This window comes from Artemia sp. Qi Xiang Cuo, chromosome 15, assembly GCF_049724085.1.
Source record: "Artemia sp. Qi Xiang Cuo chromosome 15, ASM4972408v1, whole genome shotgun sequence".
NCBI lineage: Eukaryota > Metazoa > Arthropoda > Branchiopoda > Anostraca > Artemiidae > Artemia > Artemia sp. Qi Xiang Cuo.
This window is the reverse complement of record NC_142808.1, coordinates 47,451,591-47,473,942: the sequence shown is the minus strand read 5'-3', so window position 1 is coordinate 47,473,942 and position 22,352 is coordinate 47,451,591. Positions and strand designations below refer to the sequence as shown.

General features: G+C 36.4%; 1 protein-coding gene across 1 annotated transcript in view; it reads left to right on the top strand.

Moving 5' to 3' along the window:
- The window catches only part of LOC148943752 (epidermal growth factor-like protein 8), a 128,937-nt gene that overhangs the window by 98,327 nt on the left and 8,258 nt on the right, over window positions 1-22,352 (top strand). Inside the window, exon 8 of the mRNA XM_089101478.1 lies at window positions 9,043-9,136. Coding sequence (XP_088957604.1) covers window positions 9,043-9,136 — 94 coding nt within the window. The remainder of the gene's footprint in view (window positions 1-9,042; window positions 9,137-22,352) is intronic.

The window sequence follows — 22,352 nt, the reverse complement described above, 5'->3', positions numbered from 1 at the left end:
TTCCACATTGTCAAATTTAAAATCTCAAGTTTAGTATTCAACAGTTCCTAGGAAGTTCCTCTCAAATTCTCATCCTGGAGTCTACCAACATCATAACTTCCTGGGAGGTAGTTACCCTTCCTAAATTTCAGCTTTAAATTAACCCTAGACACCACTAGATGGTGATTTCTACTTTTAACATCAATAACAGCACTCCTATATACCCTAGTATCTTGTATTGATCCTGCCAGTCTTCGGTTTACTATAAAGTATTCAATAAGGTTTGCCGTCTTACCATTACGTGTATACCATGTTAACTTATGAGCCATTTTATAACCAAACACGGCACTAGTTATAACTTGATTTTTATACATACAAAATTGCAAAAGTCTGTATCCATTACTGTTTTCTTTTCCTACACCAAATTTACCTAGGCTGGGATACCATCTATCCCTATTTCTACCAACCTGGGCGTTAAAATCTCCCAGTCCTAACATCATATTTCTACCTGGGACCTTGTCCATTTGCTCCTGTAACTGTAAGTAAAATTCATCTGAGTCACCAGTGTCTCCGTCAGTCGGTTCTACAGGGACGTATACTACTATAACTGATACCCTGAACTTTCTAGTCATAAAATGAGCAATTAGTATCCTATTAATACCTTCCCAGCCTAAGCCAGACTTAGCAGCTTCCTTATTCATCATGAGCCCTACTCCCTGTCTATGTACCCCATCTTTCCTGCCTGAGTAAATAAATTCTATATCAACTAATTTCATGCTTCCTGTCCTACCCCTTGGATATGAGTTTCTGAAACTCCTAAATAAGTCCAATTAGAATGGTCGGAATTCGTTAGTCAAAATGTCGATACGATAGTCATCTTTTAATGTCGTAACATTCCAAGTTTCAATTTTCATGTTCTTTAAATGATTGAAATTATTTTCGCCTCAGGAAAAGCAATGATCCCGGATACCAGTGCAGGACGGGGATCACATATCTTCTCAAGTCTGCACCGAAGTGCTTAAGCCAGCTTAGAACCGGACAGCAAGAAGTCCCTGGGACCTCCATGAATGGAGGCTTTGTGCAATCCTGGTCCCATCTTGGTCACAGCATGGTTTTCAGCGCTTGGCGATGCTCTTCTATCAACAAGAGTTGAAATCCTGCACAGACAGGCTCAAGCCTATCACCTCCGACTCATTATATATTCATGCCTACAAATATTATGCTAATGCGGGGAGGCAACCCATAATAGATAAATTAGCTAGGAAGAGGTTTTCAGCCCAAAGACGCCCATCAAAACATACTAAGCCCAGAAGAATTGATCATTAATCGGAATCCCCTGTAAATGCTGTGTCGTTTACTAGGATATGATTTCCTCGAGGGGTGCCACTCCTCAAGTGGGAATAGAGTTGACCGCAAGGTCCCCAGTCTTGCAGGTACCCGAAAGGGTCGAGGCAGCCCTTTGCAGAGGCCGTTCTCCATAGATCTGGATCTTACGCCCTGCCACAGTTGTCCTCCTATAGAGGATCCTCCCGCGATGGTGTTCTGCATCACCATGCAATTTAACCCATTACTGGGAGATGGTTTGCAACTCATGGGAATTTTGTGGGCCCTTTTGAGTGTACATTTGAGGGGCCTTCTTCCTCCTCCGCCTGTATTTATGACCCCGGGTGAGGGTGCCCCAGATTCTATTATGGACCCCCAGGGACAAGGTCCCGCCTTGGTCCGTGCCTCCTATGGAGGTACCCTACATATCTGTAGAGCGTTCCCTTATCGCCACCTGGGGACACGCTGAATGGCCTGGGGGAGGCCACTTTCGATGCTACCAAGCCAAATTAAATAATAAGTTAAATCACAATAACAAAAGTCAAATATATGACATGGCTGGGCATTAATGAAGAAGAAAATTTGAAATCATATATATTTTGTCGACATTATAAATTATATATTCATTACATATTCATGCCTACAAATATTATGCTACTACGGGGAGTAGTAGCATAATATATTTGAATATATATATATTCATTATATATTCATGCCTATAAATATTATGCTACTACGGGGAGTAGCATTAGGCTTATAAGATTTACCTAATAAAATCCTCTATTGGCAACCTCCAATCGGCAACACTGAGCTAAAATAATTGTTCGCAGGGGAAATCAAAGCGGTCAAAATAACCAGACTATAGATCAGCCAATTATAAAAAATCTTTATATAAGTGTCCACTGGGAAATTACTCACAATGTAAAACAGGGTTTATCCAAAAAAAAAGTTCTTTACACCACACGCTCTAGATCAAGACTCATAATATTTTTTATAGAAAGTGTTGTAAAAACTTCAAAAAGGGGTCATTGGATTGGAAATTGAGAGGACTATTGTCTTTTTTAATAGTCGAAAGTAATCGGAAGGAGAATCACCCCCGCCTCTTGCCCATCATTTCCTTAAACATTTCCGATCAACGTTTTGATATGGCCATTTTGTTCAACGTAGTTGAAAGGTCTGTAAATTATGTCTTTGAGGATGACAACCCTCCCCCCATAGTCCTCAAGACAAGGGTCCTAAGTTATGCCCTTGGGGCATATATATTTTTTACAGAAATTTTTGTCCTAGAAGCTTAAAAAAGGGCTCATTCTAGTGGAAATTGAGAGGACTAGTGCCTTTTTTATTAGTCGAAAGTGATCCGAGGGCAAATGCCCACCCCCCTCATCCATGCCCATCATTTCCCCAAACCCATACAATCAAAATTTCAGATAGCCATTTTGTTTAGCACATCAGAAAGGTTTGGAAATTATGTTTTTAAGGATCAAAATCCCCCCATCCCTCAGGGCAAGGGTTGTAAGTTATGCCCTAGGGATATAGATAGATAGATAGATTAGATAGATAGATTAGATAGATTTATTTTCCATATACCAGTAAAATAATTACATAACAATCTACAAATCCCCACAAAGGCTCCATGGCCTGTAGGAGGGGGATTATGAAAAGATTAAATAAACATTAAACATTTAAACACTTAAGATTTAAACAATATAAACATAACATTAATATTTAAAAATATAAACATAACCATTTTAATTTTTAACATGTAAAGAATTTTCTTAAAAAAAAAAAAAAAAAAAAAAAAAAAAAAAAAAAAAGAGAGTTCACTAAATAAGCTTTATCAAACTACAGTGAATCACAACATCTATAAAAAAAGGAGAGTTCACTAAATAAGCTTTATCAAACTACAGTGAATCACAACATCTATATATATATAAAAAAAAAAAAAAAAAAAAAAAAATTAAATGAATAAAACTATTGGCAGCAGGCAAAAGTAAAAAAAAATTAATCACATAAAAACAAATATTTTTTTAATATTCTTTTGAAGGTGCCAAACGAGTGGCATTCTCGAGCCGAATCGGGAAGGGTGTTCCATGTCAAATGACACGCAACAAAAGGATTAAAATCGGATCTTATTATTGGTGTATGGGGAATTTGGATATTTAGAGAACTACGGAGTTGATAATTTCACTGATCAGATACAAAAGAAGACGTAAATCTAAGGGACCTAGGAATATCACCATGGAGCTGAAGAAAAGCGAAAGACGCACAGGAAAGAATATAAAGTTTTTTAATATCAAGTAACGGTTTAGTTGCCGAACGACTTACATCCTGGATAAGATTTATGGCTTTATCGTAAGTATTTGAAAGCGGTTTGAGAAAAGAAGGGAAAGTAGACATCCGCATGACCGGACATAAGAAAACATAAGAACGAATTTAGCTATGAAACAGGGTTCTTAGAATTGGTCCAGGAAAGATTTGTTTTAGTTTTCTTAGAATACTCAGATTTATGCATACCTTCATTTTAGTCAAATCAATATGGTCTTTAAAAAATGAATTTTTATTTAGGAGGATACCTAGGAAACGGACAATGCCATCCTTTGGTCTACTAATAAAGCCTTTGGATATATGAATTTTAGATAATTGAGGACAAGCCTGGGATATACGAGAAAAAACTAAAAAACTAGTTTTAGAAATATTTAAGGCAAGAGAGTTAGCATCAAACTAAATTGAAACTCTCTCAAAGAGGTCCACTAACTTTGTGCAAACCTCTTCCTCAGTTCTCCCAGAAGTAATAAGGGTGGTATCATCGACAAAAGTAACAAGAGAATCCGATGTATGCAAACAAGTTATGGGTACGGGAGACTGTTGTATGACATAGACGACAGCAATGAAGAGAATTTTTATTTCTAACTGCAAAAATTAGGTCATTTATATAAATTAAAAACAGTGCCGGCCCTAAAGCTAACCCTTGAGGGGCCCACTGGTCAACACTTGATGGTGAGCGAAAAAGTGGATCAACAGAAATTATTCTTCCAAACAAGAAAGACTTGAACCAATAAAACACACTACCTCTTACGACAAAATGAGAAAGTTTAAATAGAAGAACACTGTGGGTTAAAGAATCAAAGCCTTTACAAACTTCCAGAAACAAAGCAGCGGGAATCAAATGGGAGTCTATGGCCGAGTGAAGATAATTGAGTAAAACTGCACAAGCTTGCTTAGTTGAATGATGTGATCGAAAACAAAATTGAAAATCGTGAAAAAAATCTTTAGAAGTAAGAAAATTATTAAGACGAGAAAGCATATCCTTCTCAAATATTTTGCTAAGCACAGACAACAAAGAAATTGGCCGATAGTTGGCTGGATCATTTCGTGCCCCCCCCCCTATATAATATGATGATTCGAGCACGCTTGAGACTACTCGGGATAATACCATGCTGAAAGGAGAGGTTAATAAGTTTTGTTAAGGGATAAAGAATGGAAGGAAGTATGACCTTAATTACATTAGTAGGATTATTATCAGGGCCAGACGACGAACAATTTTTCAATCCCATAACAATTTTAGCTATTTCTTTCTCCGTCGCTGGTTCCAAAAACATTGACTTCATATAAGGTGGCCCAAGATAAGACCTGAAGTTGGATCCTGAAGGAGAAGAACCAACAGCCGAAGCGGTCGTTTTAACAATATTAGCAAAATATGAAGTAAATGCATCTTGAACATTAAGGTCACCGTCGATGATTTTTCCATCGAGATCCAAAAAAGAAGGGGTTGATGGAGACTGAAAAGAGGGCCTAAGCACAGAATTTATAACCTACCAAGTTTTTCGTATATCTTTTCCACAATCTGAAAAACAATTAAAATAATACTGGGACTTGGCCTTTCGACACACAGAATTATAAATATTCCTATAAATTTTAAATCGCTGAAAGCAAATAGCTTTCATTGAAGGGCTAGCAGACTTACCGGCCCTCCAGAGATTATTTTTTCTCCTGCAACTCCAAAGGAGACCAGGGGTCATTCAAGGATTTAGAGGAAAAGCATTCTTAGACTTACGATTAGAAGGTGAAACAGAAAAAATATCAAGAACAGCGTCTTTAATAGACTCATAAAAAGTATAAAATAAAATACAAAAATCAGAATCACTCTCAAAACCACCCCAAGAAATTTCTGCCAATCTTGACTTAAGAAGCATCGATTCCACTTCACCAAACCTAAAAGGCCTCTTACCAGACTCACAAGTCCTCTCAATAGTCAGTTTATCAAAACAGCATCTAGAGTAAACAGGGAAATGATCGGAAATGTCGCTCACTAAAACATAATTTTGGATCAAGGTGGCCGTACAGAAAATATTGTCAATCAGAGATGACGTAGTCTCTGTTATGCGAGATGGGATACATAAGGAAGGTAAAGTACATGCGGCAAGCATGGACGACAGAAAATCCAAAGATACAGAAGACTTTATATCCATCAAGTTTATATTAAAATCTCCCATAATAATTAATTCAGTCGTCTGTTTAAGGATGGTATCCAGTAGATCATTAAGGGTGTGTAGAAACAGTGGAATAGAGCCACTAGGAGATCGATAAATAATACCAACAATTAAATCCTTACCTCCACATTTAATATATACGAAAAGTGACTCAAAGACACCTTCGATATTTTTGGATAAATCCATTCTAAGAGAATATGGGAGATTATTAGAAATATACAAAGCAAGACCACCCTTGGCAATCTTTGGTCGATTCAGTCGTTCCATTTTATAACCTTGCAAATCCAAAAGCACATCATTTTTAGAATCTAAAAAAGTCTCGCATAAACCAACAACGTCAGGTAGCCCATCCGAAACAATCTGTTTTAGATGGTCAATTGAAGAACAAAGACCCTGGATATTCAACTGGAGCACTGAAAAATATCCATCCCGCTTGACAGCCTCCCTCATACTAGAAACATATTTACTTATTACTGTGTGGTTCACTGTAATCAAATCACTGTTGACATGTCCGATATAATTATTGATAATGCTTAAAACATCTAACGGGTTATTTTCAAGCTCAAAAAGTCGTCCTACAACTGGGGGCGTTTCTAATTTGCCAGTAAAAAAAAGACAATCGATTTTAGATATGGCATTAAATCATAAAATATACATGCACAAAAAAAAAAATAAAAAAAAAAAAAAAAAAAAAAATAAAAGCACAATCTGCGAATGATCGAATCTTTCGTATCATTGATTGACCAGGTGGTTCGGTAAAAATTTGCCCGCGGTCAGTCCATACATTAAATTTACCGAAGCAATCTCTTGCCGTATTTAAAATTTCACGACGCTTTTTTGTTAGCGATTCCGATAAAAATATTCCACTTTTTGCTAGTTTAGGCTTTTCTTTGAAAATAAATCGAGCTAATTCCACATTTCTGAAGCGTATTAGCTCCGGAGACACTTTTTATTGATCATTTGAATCATTCAAACTAAATCGATAAATATTTACAATATTATTAACTTCAAAACCAGGGATCAGCATCTTGTCTTTAATGATAACCGATACTTCTTTCTTTAGGTCATTTCCAGGCCTCTGGCTTACTCCATTCATCACTAACCAATCCAACATCTTTTCTTGTTCAAAATCATCCACTTTCGATTCCAATGACAAAATCCTACGTTCTAAGCTTTTAGCCAGTGCAATTAGTCCTTTGAGTGATTTTTCTGTTTCTTGGAATTTTGGGTTGTAATCAATGGAAATAGCATCATGAATTTTTTTTACTATAATATCAATTGCTTGATTCGCTGTATCAGGGTCTGATAGTTTAGCCTTAGCTTGACGGGAAATCTCAGCTGTAAGATTCATTTGCGTCCGATTTAATTCATCCTAAGTAAAAGCTATTTTTTGCAGGATTAGGCTAGGTGCCAGTGAGTCTTCTGCAATGACGCTCGCTGGGTTTAATGATAGATAAGTAGGTGACGACGATTTATAAATGTCTGAAAACGAATCTAATTCTGTAAATGCTTTACCAACATCTTTTTCCGTTCTTTTGCGAGCACTAGGGTTATCTGAAAGTAATTTCAAATTAGACTCTGAAACTTGGTGCTCAGAATGATCGCCGTAGCAAAAAAATGTATATCTCCATAATCCTTTAGCACCACTTTTTGACTGCAAAACAATTGCTGGCCAAGCGGAGTAACTTTTGAAACTAGCGAAAACAATGTCAAAAGGCTTGAATTTCGACATGAGCGTAGCACTGAAAATGAATAATTACTTATCTTTGAGTGGGCCAATTAATCCAGTAATTTGCAATTAATTTCAAGTAATTGCAAGTAGTCCAAGTATTTCAATGCACGATTCAGATGATAATAGTGCTGAATACTAATCCAAAGCCACAATCCATAAATAATCCTTAAGCCGTAATCACATGCAAGTCACTTGTGTAATCAGATTTTAGCTTAATAATTTCTTACGCAAAATCAATTGGCTCCGTGCCTAGGTTTATCCACAAGTAAAAAATTAATCCATGAAATGTACTTTTTATTTTAAGATGTGAACTGGTCAGAGACTGAATGAGTATGAGTAATGAGTTATTAAAGAAAGCGTTGTCATATAAACTTTGGAGGGGGCTCATTGGATTGGTAATCAGACGCTCTAGTGCTCTTTTTAAGAGTGGAAGTGATCGGAGGGCAGCTACCCTCTCCCCCCCCCCCACACACACAGGTAGTATTATCCCGAAATACATCTAATAGAAATTTTGAGATACCTATTCTATTTAAAACAGTCTAAACATCATATTACAAGGCTTTTGGGGTTGAAACAAGCCCCAGAGATTAGGGACAAGGGTTGTAAGTTATGCCCAGGGGGTATTTAAGGTTTTTATGGAAGGGATGGTTGTTTAACTTTAGAAGAGGCTCAGCCTTTGTCCCTGAAAAAGACTATGTCAATATAAAACGAACAAAAATTAAATTAAAAAAAAACTTTATCACAAAATAGGTTTTCCAAAAAAAGTAAAGAACTCCATTCAACCAAAAATGAACAAAAATAGAATCATATAATCCACCAAGCATACAACTACCACAAATCAGTATCAATAAATAAATGAAACCCAAAACAAACAGAAATTAACATAAATAACAGAGTCAAACTCAAAACGAGCAGAAATTAAAATCAATAGGGTTTTTAAACGCCATGCTTTCTAAAAGCCAGAATAAAATTTATACTTTACTGAATCTTTTTTTTTTAATGTTTTCAATTTTATACCTAGGAAATCAAATATTAATTAAGATTTTAAGGAATAAATATCAGCATATGTATATTAAACTGATAATGCACATTTTTTTCAGTATATTCATTGGAATATTTTTCAGTAAAGTACAAATTATATTTTGGTTTTTAGAAAGCATGTTGGTTAGAACCCTACTCATATTAATTTCTGCTCGTTTTGAGTTTGACTGTGTTATTTATTTTAATTTCTGTTTTGTTTTTGGTTTCATTTATTTATTGATATTGATTTATGGTAGTTGTATACTTGGTAGATTATTTGATTCTATTGTTGTTCATTTTTGGTATAATGGAGTTCTTTACCTTTTTTTGAAAAACTTATTTGTGGAAAAAGTTTTTTTCATTATTTTTTTTTAAATAACATCAGATTCAGAGCTTATCGTACAATATTTTGTTATCAGAAACTTTTTTAATGTTAAATGTTGAACGTAGGTGGTTTGAAAATATCTGATTCGTTTAAATTAGTTTTTTATTTTTCAGGAGAGAGAAATTGAAAGAGGTGAATCTCCTTCTGAAGACCGCTTGCTGTCGCTAAGTGAGCAAGTTGCTATACTTGAAGAGAGACTTGCCGACTGTGAGTTATTTTATTTTTTAAATATAATGCTTTATTATAAGTTTTATTGTACGGTTATTAACTCATATGTAGAGGGAAGATTTTAGATGAGTGTTATTGCGCTCTTGCCCCATGCAAAGTTAAAACACAGCATATGCCAAGATCCAGTTGAAAGAATTTCTCAAGTGGAAATCAACATGGATGTAATCACATAAATCAAGATGAATGTCTCTTTCTTTGAGAAGGAAAAAAAAACTTTAAAAACTTAAATGGATTTAATTTTTGTAAGTCATTTTAACTTAGACTGAAAATCAAAATAGCAGGTTTTTTGGAGAAGGAACAAAAAAAAAATTAAATCTAAATAGATTTTTTTTTGTTGTAAAAGTTATTTTAACTTAGACTGAAGTCCTGTTATACCAGGAGGCACATAAGGCAGCAACAATAGTTCACTGCTGTGACCTGGTGTGTCGATGCCTTTGTCATGGCAGCCAATAGTTCAGTTTATGTATAATGTTTAGTTGAGGGTGTCTCTTTCACCAAACTTGGCATTATACATGCATTCGACTTCTCTGTGCCGCATCTGAAAGCTGGTAAACTTGAAATTATTCAAGCTCCCTTCTTATCATCTGTGCTTTTAGGATTCTGTATTCCATGTTACGTATTCGAATAACCCTACCTCCAGAAATGGATATGACTCTAATTTCCCCCACTCAACTTATTCCACTGAATCGTCAAGAAGCAGCCCCCTTCCTCCTTTTCTGGAACTGTGGACTTCATGCAGAGGATCTATACTCATCGTTGATGACATCGTCGCATCTGCTGCATCTGATAGCTATTTAGCTTAAAGTGAATCAAGCTGTCATCGGTGCTTCTAGAATTGGGTATTCCAGATTATACCACCGAATACAGCGGCCTCCTGAAAAAAGTATACCAAGTTTCCCCCAACCTCGACTTATTCCAGTCAAGTAAAGGAGTCCACAAAAAAAGGATCCATATTCCTCCTTTTATATATCTGTGAACATGATATCACTGACATCGTCACTGACTCGTTCCCTGTCCAGACTGTCTTTGGTATGCTATGCCAAGGACATTTCAAACATAAGTCGAACCCTCTAACAGGCAATTGGAACTTTTATTGGATAGTTGAACTAAAACTAAATTTCTCAAAATTGCATGTTATTTGTTATAACTAATCATTGTGTTCTTACTTTTGTGGCCCTTAGTTCTAATTCTTTCCAGTGACTTAATCACCATATTAATTTATGTATGCCCATATTTTTTTTTAATCCATCATAAGCTTCTTCTAGAACGAAGAAGACACTGACTTTCAGCACCTTGCGTCTCTATTGTGTCTATTAACTTTAAATCAACTTGCAACTACTGACTATGCTGTTGATCTGCCTTATATGCTGTGCTTCATACACTTCTGAAAAATCCTCCCTAAAACTGACAAGAATAACATCCGGTCAATGTTTTTCATTTTGTGAAGTATTTGATTCATCTGCCTATAGGGTATAGAGATTTTAAAGAAAACATATTTCTACGTATACAAATATCTAAACCAGATATTCCCAACTAATTTTGGGTCATGCCCCACCCAGGCATTTCTAAACTCCCAATGCCCCCTCGTGATATTTGAGTCTTGTTCTTCAAAATTGTACGTGTATTACCCCGAAGATGCTTAAAAAGTCATTAAATTGATATTTTTTTCGGATCGTCTTCTAGGCATATTTTGAGCTAATAAAAAATGTTATCTAAATACAGCATTTTCTACCCAATGAAAGACGTCATCGCAATAGTATAATGTATCTTTTTTTGGTCTTTAAATGCATATGAACGTGACACCATTCATGTAAAAATCTCTATTTTTTTCAAAATTAGGGCTCTAAAGTATAGTCAGTCGATGGGTGCACGTCCTGCCCATTACCCACCAAAATATTACTATGCCCCACAGGTGGGGTCTGCGCTCCACGTTGGGAGCCACGGATCTAAACATACTACTAACTACTATTAATAACTACTCACCACAGCACCAAGCCGCCTGAGGCCAACACAGCTACGCACGCTCCTCCTCCATCCCAATCTATTCAAAGCCTCCCTTTTTACACCCTCTCAGGAAGTTTCCATTTCCATTGAATCTTTCTTTATGACGTTCTCCCAACCCAGACGGGGACGACCTGCTTTCCGTTTAGCCCTAGATGGTTGGCCGAAAAGAACAATCTTCGGCAATCTGTCATCCTTCATCCGAACAACTTGTCCTAACCACCTCAACCTTTCTTTCATTATAGACCTAGAAAGCGGTATTGAACCACATTTTTCGTATATCCTATTGTTTGAAATACGGTCAGTCAGCCGGGTACCCAGAACAATCCTTAAGCAATTTCTCTGGAAAACATCTAGCAAATCTTCATCCGCTTTTCGGAGCGTCCATGCTTCAGAGCCATATTTGACCACTGTCATCACTGTAGCTTCTAAGATTCTAATCTTGGTTTGCAGACTTATCTTCCTATTCTTCCAGACTTTTTTTAACTGTGAAAAAACACCCTGAGCCTTGGCTATTCTATTTTTAACATCTTCACTGCTCCCACCATCTTTACTAATAATACTACCAAGGTAAGTAAAACTGCCCACCTGATCAATCTTTTCATTACCCAACGTCACCTTTTCATCTTCACTTATTCCTAGTTTTAGTGACTTGGTCTTCCTAACATTAATTTTCAAACCAATACTAGCACCCTGAACTCGCAAAACCTCTAAAACTTCATTTATTTTGCTCACACTTTCATCTAGGATGCTTAACTCATCAGAATAATCCAAGTCCAGGAGACTTTTTCCTCCCAATTTGAGTCCGTGGTCTCCCATTGCCTTTCCTGTGCTCCTTAAGACAAATTCCATCCAAATAATCCATACAAAGGGGGATAGAACACAACCCTGCTTAACTCCTGATTTAATAAAAAACCAGCTGCTACCCTCATTTCCTACCTTAACCGCAGCAGTGTTATTCTCGTACATAGCACTAATCACTTTAATGTATTTGTCTGGTATACCATACAAGGATAAAACCTTTACTAAAGCTCCTCTATCAACAGAATCGAACGCTTGCTCATAATCTATAAAACTGAGGACCAAAGGTGTTTGAAAACTTAGGCACTTCTCAATTATTAACCTAAGAGTGAAAATTTGGTCAACACATCCTCTACCTTTTCTAAAACCGCACTGCTCTTCTCTTAAAACTTTGTCTACGGCATCTCTCAGTCTAAAAAGTATCATATTACTAAGCAATTTGCTACCTACAGAGACCAGACTAATGCCTCGATAATTACCACACTCACTTTTATCACCTTTCTTATAAAGTGGCTTAATTAAGGTTTTCCTAAAATCATTAGGTACTTCCCCTTTTTCAAAAATCATATTCATAATCTCCAATAACTTCTTTCTAACCTCAGAGCCACCATATTTAAGAAACTCATTTACTACCCTATCAGCAGCTGGAGCCTTAGTATTCTTTAATCCTTTTAGTATTGTTTCTAATTCCTCCTCATAAAACAAATCTTCATTCACATCCAAGGTATCACAAACTTTTTCATTTTCCTCTATATTTTTTCCTGCAACTCTATCTTGGTTAAGCAAATTCTCAAAATGTTCGGCCCATCTTGCTTTAGCTTTTGTCTTATCGCTAATTGCCACCCCATTCCTATCTTTAACTGGGACAAGTCCGGATTGTCTACTACCTCTCAATTTGTTAACGTGCCAGTACAATATTTTACTATTATGCCGTCTAGCTGCATCTTCTAGATCCTCGGCAATTTTATCCATGGCCCCCACTTCACACCTCCTTACAATGCTTTCTCCACTTTCTTTACATTTCTTTTGTTTTCATGTGATCTATCACTCAGATAATTCTTGTACAATTCCTTTCTCCTTTCTATTAAACTTAAAGCTTTTTCACTAATAATCTTAGCTGCAGTTCTCGCTTTCTTCCCTAATACACCTTCAGCAACTTCACAAATTATTTTTCTAAAATTATTCCAACCATCTTCCACATTATCAAATTTTAAGCTCTCAAGTTTAGAATTCAACTGTTCCTGGAAAGTTTCTCTCAAATTCTCATCCTGGAGTCTACTAAAATCATAACTTCCCGGTAGGTAGTTACCCTTCCGATATTTCAGCTTTAAATTAACCCTTGACACTACTAGATGGTGATCTTTACTTTTAACATAAATAACAGCACTCCTATATACCCTAGTATCTTGTATTGATCCAGCCAGTCTTCGATTTACTATAACACAATCAATAAGGTTTGCTGTCTTACCCTCACGTGAATACCATGTTAGCTTATGAGCCATTTTATGACCAAACACCGTATTGGTTATAACTAGATTGTTATACCTACAAAATTGCAAAAGTCTGTATCCATTACTGTTTTCTTTTCCTACACCAAATTTACCTAAGCTGGGATACCATCTATCCATATTTCTACCAACCTTGGCGTTAAAATCTCCCAGCAATAACATCATATTTCTACCTGGGACCGTGTCTATTTGATCCTGTAACTGTAAGTAGAATTCATCTGAGTCACTACTATCTCAATCAGTTGGTTCTACAGGGGCGTATACTAATCTAACTGATACATTGAACTTTTTAGTCATAAAATGAGGAATTAGTATTCTATTATTAATTACTTCCTAGCCTAAACAAGACTTAGCCGCTTCCTAATTCATCATGAGCCCTACTCCCTGTCTATGTAACCCATCCTTCCTGCCTGAGTAAACAAATTCTATATCACCTAATTTCATGCTTCCTACCCCTGGGATATGAGTTTCTGAAATTCCTAATAGATCCAGTTCGAATCGTCTGAATTCGTCAGTCAAAATGTCGATACGATAGTCATTTTTTAATGTCGTAACATTCCAAGTTCCAATTTTCATGTTCTTTAAATCATTGAAATTTTTTTCGCCTCTGGAAAAACAATGATCCTGGATACCAGTGCAGGATGGGGATCACATATCTTCTCAACTCTACAACGAAGTGCTTAAGCCGGCTTAGAACCGGACAGCAAGAAGTCCCTGAGACCTCCGTGAATGGAGGCATTGTGCAATCCTGGGCTCATCTTGGTCACAACATGGTTTACAGCACTTGGCGATGCTCTTCTATCAACAAGAGTCGAAATCCTGCACAGACAATCTCAAGCCTATTTCCTCCGACTCATGATATATTCATGCCTACAAATATTATGCTACTCCAGGGAGGCAACCCGTAATAGATAAACTAGCTAGGAAGAGGTTTTTCAGCCCAAAGACGCCCATTAAAACATACCAATCCCAGAAGAATTGTCCATTAGTCAGAATCCCGTGCGAATGCTGTGTCGTTTACTAGGCTATAATTTCCTCGAGCGGCGCCTCTCCTCAAGTAGGACTAGAGTTGACTGCAAGGTCCCCAGTCTTGCAGGTACCTCGAAAAGGTCGAGGCAGCCCTTTGCAGAGGCCGTTGTCCATAGATCTGGATCTTACGCCCTGCCGCAGTTGTCCTCCTATAGAGGATCCTCCCGCGATGGTGATCTGCATCACCATGCAATTTAACCCATTGCTGGGAGAAGGTTTGCAACTCATGGAACTTGTGGATAAACAAGTGGGCCCTTTTGAGTGTACATTTGAGGGGCCTTCTTCCTCCTCCGCCTGTATTTATGACCCCGGGCAAGGGTGCCCCAGATTCTATTATGGACCCCCAGGGACAAGGTCCCCCCTTGGTCCATGCCTCCTATGGAGGTACCCTACATATCTGTAGAGCGTTCCCCTATCGCCACCTGGGGACATGCTGAATGGCCTGGTGGAGGCCAGACAAACAGATCACTTTTGTTTTGCAAAGGCAATAAGTCAGTGACATATTTAACCTACTACTTATAAATATACATAACTCACTGACTAGGCCTATATACGTTATATACAGAAATATATAACTCAGTGACATATTTAGCATACTACTTAAAATATGTGTAACTCACTGACTAGGCCTATATAAGTTATATACAGAAATATATAACTCAGTGACACATTAAACCTACTACTTATAAATATCTAGCCTAATTTAATGATTCACTTCAACTAATATCTAATATCTTCAACTAATAAACTAATATCTATCCTACTTTATTTATTTAATTCAACATTATCTTTCAAAAACAATTTAAACACAATATCTAGACTAGTTTATTGTTTCACTTCAGGTAATATCTAATATCTTCCACTAAAGCAATAATATCGAGAATAATTTATTGAGTTACTTCAACAGTATCTTGAAAATCTATTGTAAAACAAATATCTAGAATAATTTAATGATTCACTTCAACTAATATTTAATATATTCAACTAATAAACTAATATATAGACTAATTTATTGATTCACTTCAACATTAGCTTGCAAAACTTTTATTTATGATCAGACAAACAAGTTAGAGATCTGTGGGCCAAGGGTAATGCATTTCAATAACTTCGTACTGACTAGCCTAGAAAAATCTTGTGGCAAGAACATCCAATTGTCGTAAAAAATAACAACACCAACAGCCCTTATACATTCAGAAGCAGGAAGTCTGCAGGCCTCTTCAAGATACCCCGGATTTTTACAGAAAAAAGAGATATTAACACAGACAACATAGGAAAGATAGAAATAATAGATAACATGACACATATGTTATCCTAAACGATTCGCCTTTTACATAATTCACGCTCGACTTCGAGACTCGCCTTTATTGTGTGCATCAGAGGGCATTAGCCCTTTGCATATTAAGCCAAAGGCCCTATCTCATGTTGATTTTGGTGTCTGTGTATCTGATAATTTCTCTGTTTTAAACAGTAGTGAATTAAATGGCATTCTCTCTAAGTCTCCACCTAAAATCTAGACTTTTAAGCCTACTTGGAAGGACATCGATGAGTCCACTTATTGATTTGTCTTAGATGATACTCTTAAGAAGATCAAAGCTCCCTATCAACTTCTTATTTGGAAACCAGCCCCACCGGAGAGTGAAAAACAAATTCTCTTGAACATTTATTGCGTAGAAATCAATCATGCACTGCGTTGGGCTGAATTTGTGGCAGTCCCTACTTGCAAAGTCCAAGTTGGCACTGCATTGCCTAAATGGTCTGAAAATAGCGAGCTATCTGAAGCTTGTATTCTGTCTAAATTTTGGCATAATTTTTGAACCGAGTGCGGCTTGCCTAAACATTCGGCAGCCAACGATGTACGACTGATTACTAAGCACACTTTCAGTAAGTTGCTTCAAAAACATAAGGCAGATATAGTAGAGAAGTTTAGCCAGTCAGTTGGTAATGACCATAGTGCTGCTTGGAAACTTGTAAAATCAAAAGGTGAGACTAGAAATGATGTGATTACTTGTGATCCTCCCAGTGAGTCTGAGTGGATATCCAATTTCGTAACTGAGTTTTCAACACCCGATAAAAATCTGGAACTTTTATATGATCAAGATTTGGATGCAAACTCTCTACTTCACGTGGTATCGGTTTCGTAGTGTCTTCATTGTGGTTTCGTAGTTTGTTTCGTGTGTATCGGTTTCGCAGTGTAGGAAAAAGCATTTCCGTGGTGTGGATGGTTTATGTGGTATACATTTAAAGCATGAGAGTAATAGTCTATTGATACATTTAGAAATTCTTTATCAGATAATTTTTAATTCGTGTCTGGTTCCTGATTCATTTTGTACTGGTATTTTGATGCCTGCTTTAAAACGGGTGAAGATCCCTCTGAATGTCGTTCTTACCGTCCATTTCCTGTATCTTCTATCTTATCTAAATTAATAGACTTACTTGTGATTAATAAAGTAAATATATGTTGTCATTCCCCGGATTCGCAGTTCGGATTTAAAAAGCAGGGAGCGTATCCATAGCCTTATTGCAAATCTTTTAACTTAATCGAATGAGCTTGGGGAGCCCCTAATTTTTGGTTGTCACGACGTGCGTCGAGCTTCCGATTATGGCATACACTCGTATTTGCTACGTGTCCATGTGTCCCTGAAGCGCAGTCGCATAAGGTCACTAATTGTATTTATCGGGGACATCATTAATCGGGGATGTTTCATTATTGAATTATGCTGATGATGTGCTAAACTTAAGCCGCTCTGTGCCTCCAATTGAGGAAAATTTTAACATCTTAAGTGCTGATTATGCTAAAATTGGTCTATCATAAAATGCTAGTAAAAGTGTTCTGCTTGTTTTAAACCCCTAGGGTAATGGTGATCTTTCCTTTTGGGAGAAGTTCGGTAATCAGGTGATTTCTTCTTCCAAATCACTGACTTATCTTGGACTCCTTATTGGCCATAATATGAAGTCAACCCGTGATGGCCTCATCACGAATTTCGCTGAAAACGCTCGAAAAGCTTATGGTGCTTTAAAATTTCGTAGAGCATGTTATAATCGTAATATTTGCTCGCGTCTATATATCCCTTCACTTGCTTGTGTATACCCTCACTTGCTAGCACTTTCGTCTTTATGGATTATTTTGACTGGTAGTGATAAGAAGCTTATTAGATCCCTCTTCTTTAAGCATGCGAAATATATTTTGGGTTTACCACCTTCGACACGTAATACTAGAATTTAAAGCAAGCATAATTTGTGTGACCCTTTAATGATTATTATGAAACAAAAGCACCGGTTTGCTTCATCATTGGATCAAAAGCATAGCCTTTTCAAGCTATTAGTCAGTGCCTTTGAAGGTATTATTTATTTATTTTCTGTTTTAACAGTTTGCTGTCTACTGGTATGTGTATAATTCGTATAGGCCTTTTCCTTTTTTTTATTATCTTTTCATATACTCCATTATGTGACATTTTATGTCTATTTATAATGGGCAATAAAATTATTTATTTTATCCATTTATTTATAAATAAGTAGATGAACACAAATAATAATAGATAAACAGTATATAATAATAAATACATATACAGATAATATATATATATATATATATATATATATATATATATATATATATATATATATATATATATATATATATATATATATATATATATATATATATATAGACCCCGGTGCCGCGCCGGCGGATCGACCGAACGCCGCCGAGAGGCCCGGTCGAACGCCGCCGAAGTGTCGTAAAGCCGCCGGCGCGCCACAGGCACGCCACCGCCGGCAGAGGCGGCGGTGTTCGGTCGACTTTAAATTAATTTTGTGGCTATTCTTTATTGCGTCAACCGCAAAGTCGGAGCTTTTCCTTCTCGTGTGGTTTAGTATTTCGATTTTCCTGATTAGAAATCAAGCAGAGCTTGCACTATCCCCGAATTTTCGGGTATCTCCCAAAATATCTATGCGTCACCCCGAAAAAAATTTGGTTCTCCAAATCCCGACAATCACGTAATCACGATACCACATCTAGTGATTTATCACCAGTTAATTTCCCGGGCAAATATTACTTTATATACCATCATTCTTCACTACTCTTTTGTTCATTAGTTTTCAGCTCTTTTGTTATTTGGCTTCAACACCAGTCAGGTGCAATATGCTATTGCAAATATTGCAATATACACAGTTCTTCCTATGTTGACAATAAAAAGTATCGTCTTTATGAAACGAGTTTAAATCATTTCGAATGCAGTTTCCCAATCGCTATTTCTTACATCATTCGCAGTCAGGAATTTTATTTTCAAGTTGAATAGAATTATAGAACGCATTCACTACTATACAGCTTCAGCCTTTTGTTGGATTTTGAAATTGACAGCTGACTGATTGTTTCTGCAGCTGAATTGTAAGTTTGCAGATTTTTTTTTTTTTTGCTGTTTTTATATAAGATTTTCTTAATGTTGAATACTCAATTATTGAATACCTGATAGAAAATACAATCTTTTTTCTAGAACATTTTTACCCCCCCCCCAAAAAAAACAAACAAAACAGCCTTCGGTTGAGACAAAATTTAGCTACAGACTAAGCTATGTACAAGGTTGGGGAATTAAAGATTGAAACGGAAATTACCCCAAAAATATGATTCATAAATAAATTGTAAATTATTGCCTATAGGGGGAGGGGGACAGGGGGCTATCATTTGTAAATGATAATACCTCATTTTTTTATTGAAAGCAGGGATGCCAAAAAGATAATTATTTTTTTCATTTAAAGTAGAGACAGAAGAAAACGATATCAAAGTCCCAGGCAAGCCATTGAAGTACATGGATAGAACCAGGGTCCCTTTTAAAACTTGTTCATTGTCTTGGGTATTTGGCTATTTCTCATAGGCTACTGGTCTTATTTGACTTTTGTGTGTGTTCCCTTTTAATTCGATTCTTTGGATCTTATGGAATGCCATGGGGAATCTATCACTCAGCTTTCCAATAATTTGATGTATATCTGAATAATTTTGACATTTTTGTTATTGTCTTTGTACCCCTTTACTCATACCCTCAGTTTTTTTTCAAGGAACACTAAGCTGTTTAACGTTATTTTGCGTGTTTGTTTGAACCATATAATGACCTTGTTAATTATTCAGTAAATTATTTTTCTAATGAAAGCTGAGATGGTATCCTATCAAGGTGGTATCCAGAGGGGGGAGGGGTAGGGAGGTATTATATGTAAATGATAATAGCTCGGAATTTTATTTATTGAAAGCAGGGATCCCAGAAAGTTCATTTTTTTTATTTAAAGCAGAGACGGCATCCTATCAAGGTGGTATCCAGAGGGGGGGGGTATTGAGCTATCATATTTAAATGATAATACCTCGATTTTTTTTAAAGCAGGGGTGCCAATAAGTTAATTATTTTTTTTTTTATTTAAAACTGAGACGGTATCCTATCAAGATGGTATCCAGAAGGGGGGCATAGGGAGTTATTATATTTAAGTGATAGTACCTTTTATTTTATTCCCAGCAGGGATGCCAAAAAGTTGAAAAGTCAAAAAAATTAACTAGATTTTCGTGAGCTATACTTTATACAGCATTTGCATAGTTTTATTGTCCAAAGGGTAAGGGACATATGCGTTCAATCCGTTTTTTTTTTTCCTGTTGATGAAACGGGTTTACTTTCAAAACATTCATTCATATATACCAGGCAGATTCACACTAAAACGAATTGGTGTGACGAAAGCAATATCGACATCCCCACCTAACGTTGCGCTCTAGTAACAATGGTGCCCTTGGTCCAGTGCCCAAGTTACATTAAATGGCCAGGTCATAATAAAAGCTTTCAATTTGGTAGGTTCAAGGAGGAGTCTTTGACAGTCTTATGACCTCAGGGTACTAGATGTTGCAACGTTCTTACGTATCTACAGTGGTTTAGAAAATTCTATCACCCCACAAATGATTACCAAAAACATGCACAAATGTAACATTTGGAATATTATAACGCTTTTTTCAAAGCTTTGAAGAAAAGCAAAAAAGTCTAGATACCCCTAACTACGCTTGAAAGCTATTTTAAAAAGAAACTCTTTGGAGATTTCCATGGAAATAACCATAGCAGAAGCTTTGAGCCTGGGTGCGGATCAAAGAGGAGTCTAAGTATTTTGACCATAGGTGACTTATTGTTGCGACTTTCTTAAATTTGGTAATTCTTGTGAGCATTTGGACATCAAAGCTTAAACTCAATAACTGATACTAAGCGTCCTAACATTTTGCTTGGATTAAAAGTGACGAACTAGGATGAACATTTCAACATCTTCCTGGAGCTACTTCAGTCTGCATATTATTTAATTTAATTACACTTAAAACGGATGAGCTTTTCATTTTTTACCTAAGAAATAGCTGGCACTTCATTTTCCTTCATAGCCAATAAACTATTAAAAGTTTTTTGTGTCATTGTAATTGAAGTGTTCTCAGGTGAAGTATTCATCATGTATTTTTTCAATTTGATAAATTTACTCCTTTTACATACAGTTTATAATTTGAATGATATTAGGTATTTATCAGTTTATAATTTGGAATGAATCCCCAAAAGAAAAAATGAATAATATCCAAAAGAGCAGCCAAAAGCGATAAAAAAGCAGCAGTTCAGTCTTAGCCTACATGACATATATTCTATAAAGAAGCCAAAAAAAACTTTAAAATGCATTTTTTTTTAATTGTAATTAAAAACCAGTTTTTAATACAAGAAGGCTTCTTAGGAATCCAAAAGACCAAAAAAAAAAAAAAAAATCAATATCAAAGTCGCCCATTTCAAATGTTTTAAACGTGACAAAACAGATATAGGCAAAGGGCATTATGAAAAAATTAAGCTTCTAAGTTCAAAGTTATTTGAACTTAGAAGCAGAAGCAGAGGATATTCCTTCCACCTGAGGGAATGTTCTTGGTTGTCCAAAACAGAACAGTGGCAAGGAAATGCATCATGACCTCACGTACTGATGAAGTTCTCCAAGAAACTTGTAACCTTTTAATAGTTTTGGAATTCCCTTGTCCTAACAAAGAAAAAACATCATCAAACAGTTCGACCCGGCTAAATGGTAACCAAAACTCTAGAAAACAGGTTTCTGATACCAATAAAATCAGATTTTAATGCTGATTTCAAATAAATAGTTTTCATCAAGTTTAGTTCTACCCATCAAAAGTTACGCACCTGAGAAAATTTGGCTGATTTTTGAAAAAGGGGGGACAGACCCCCAAAGGTTATAGAATCTTAATGAAAATTACACCGTCATATTCAGCGTATCAGAGAACCTTACTGTAGAGGTTTCAAGCTCCTATCTACAAAAATGTGGAATTTTGCATTTTTTGCCAGAAGAAAGGTCATGGATGCCTGTCTATTTGTTTTTTTTTCCCCAGGGGTGATTGTATTGACCCAGTGGTCCTAGAATAGCGTGGGAGGACTCATTGGAACGGAAATTAAAAGTTCTAGTGCCCTTTTTAAGTAACCAAAAAATGAAGGGCAACTAGGCCCCCTCCTACGCTTATTGTTTTCCCAAAGTCACCTGATCAAAATTTTGAAATAGCCATTTTGTTCAGCATGGTTGAAAATATGATAACTAGTCCTTTCGAATGACTTAATCCCCTAAAGTCCCCGGGGGGAGGGCTGAAAGTTATGAGCTTTACCCAATGTTAACATATAGTATTGGTTGTTGGGAAGTATACTAACGTTTTCAGGGGGATTTTTCTGTTAGTAGGGGGTGGCTGGGTCGGGGGTTATGTGGAAGGTTATTTCCATCAAGTAAGTTTTCATGGGGGAAGGAAAATTAGTGTGAAGGGGGCGCCGGATTTTCAAGCATTATTTAAAAAAAGATCAGAAATTAAATGTGAAAGA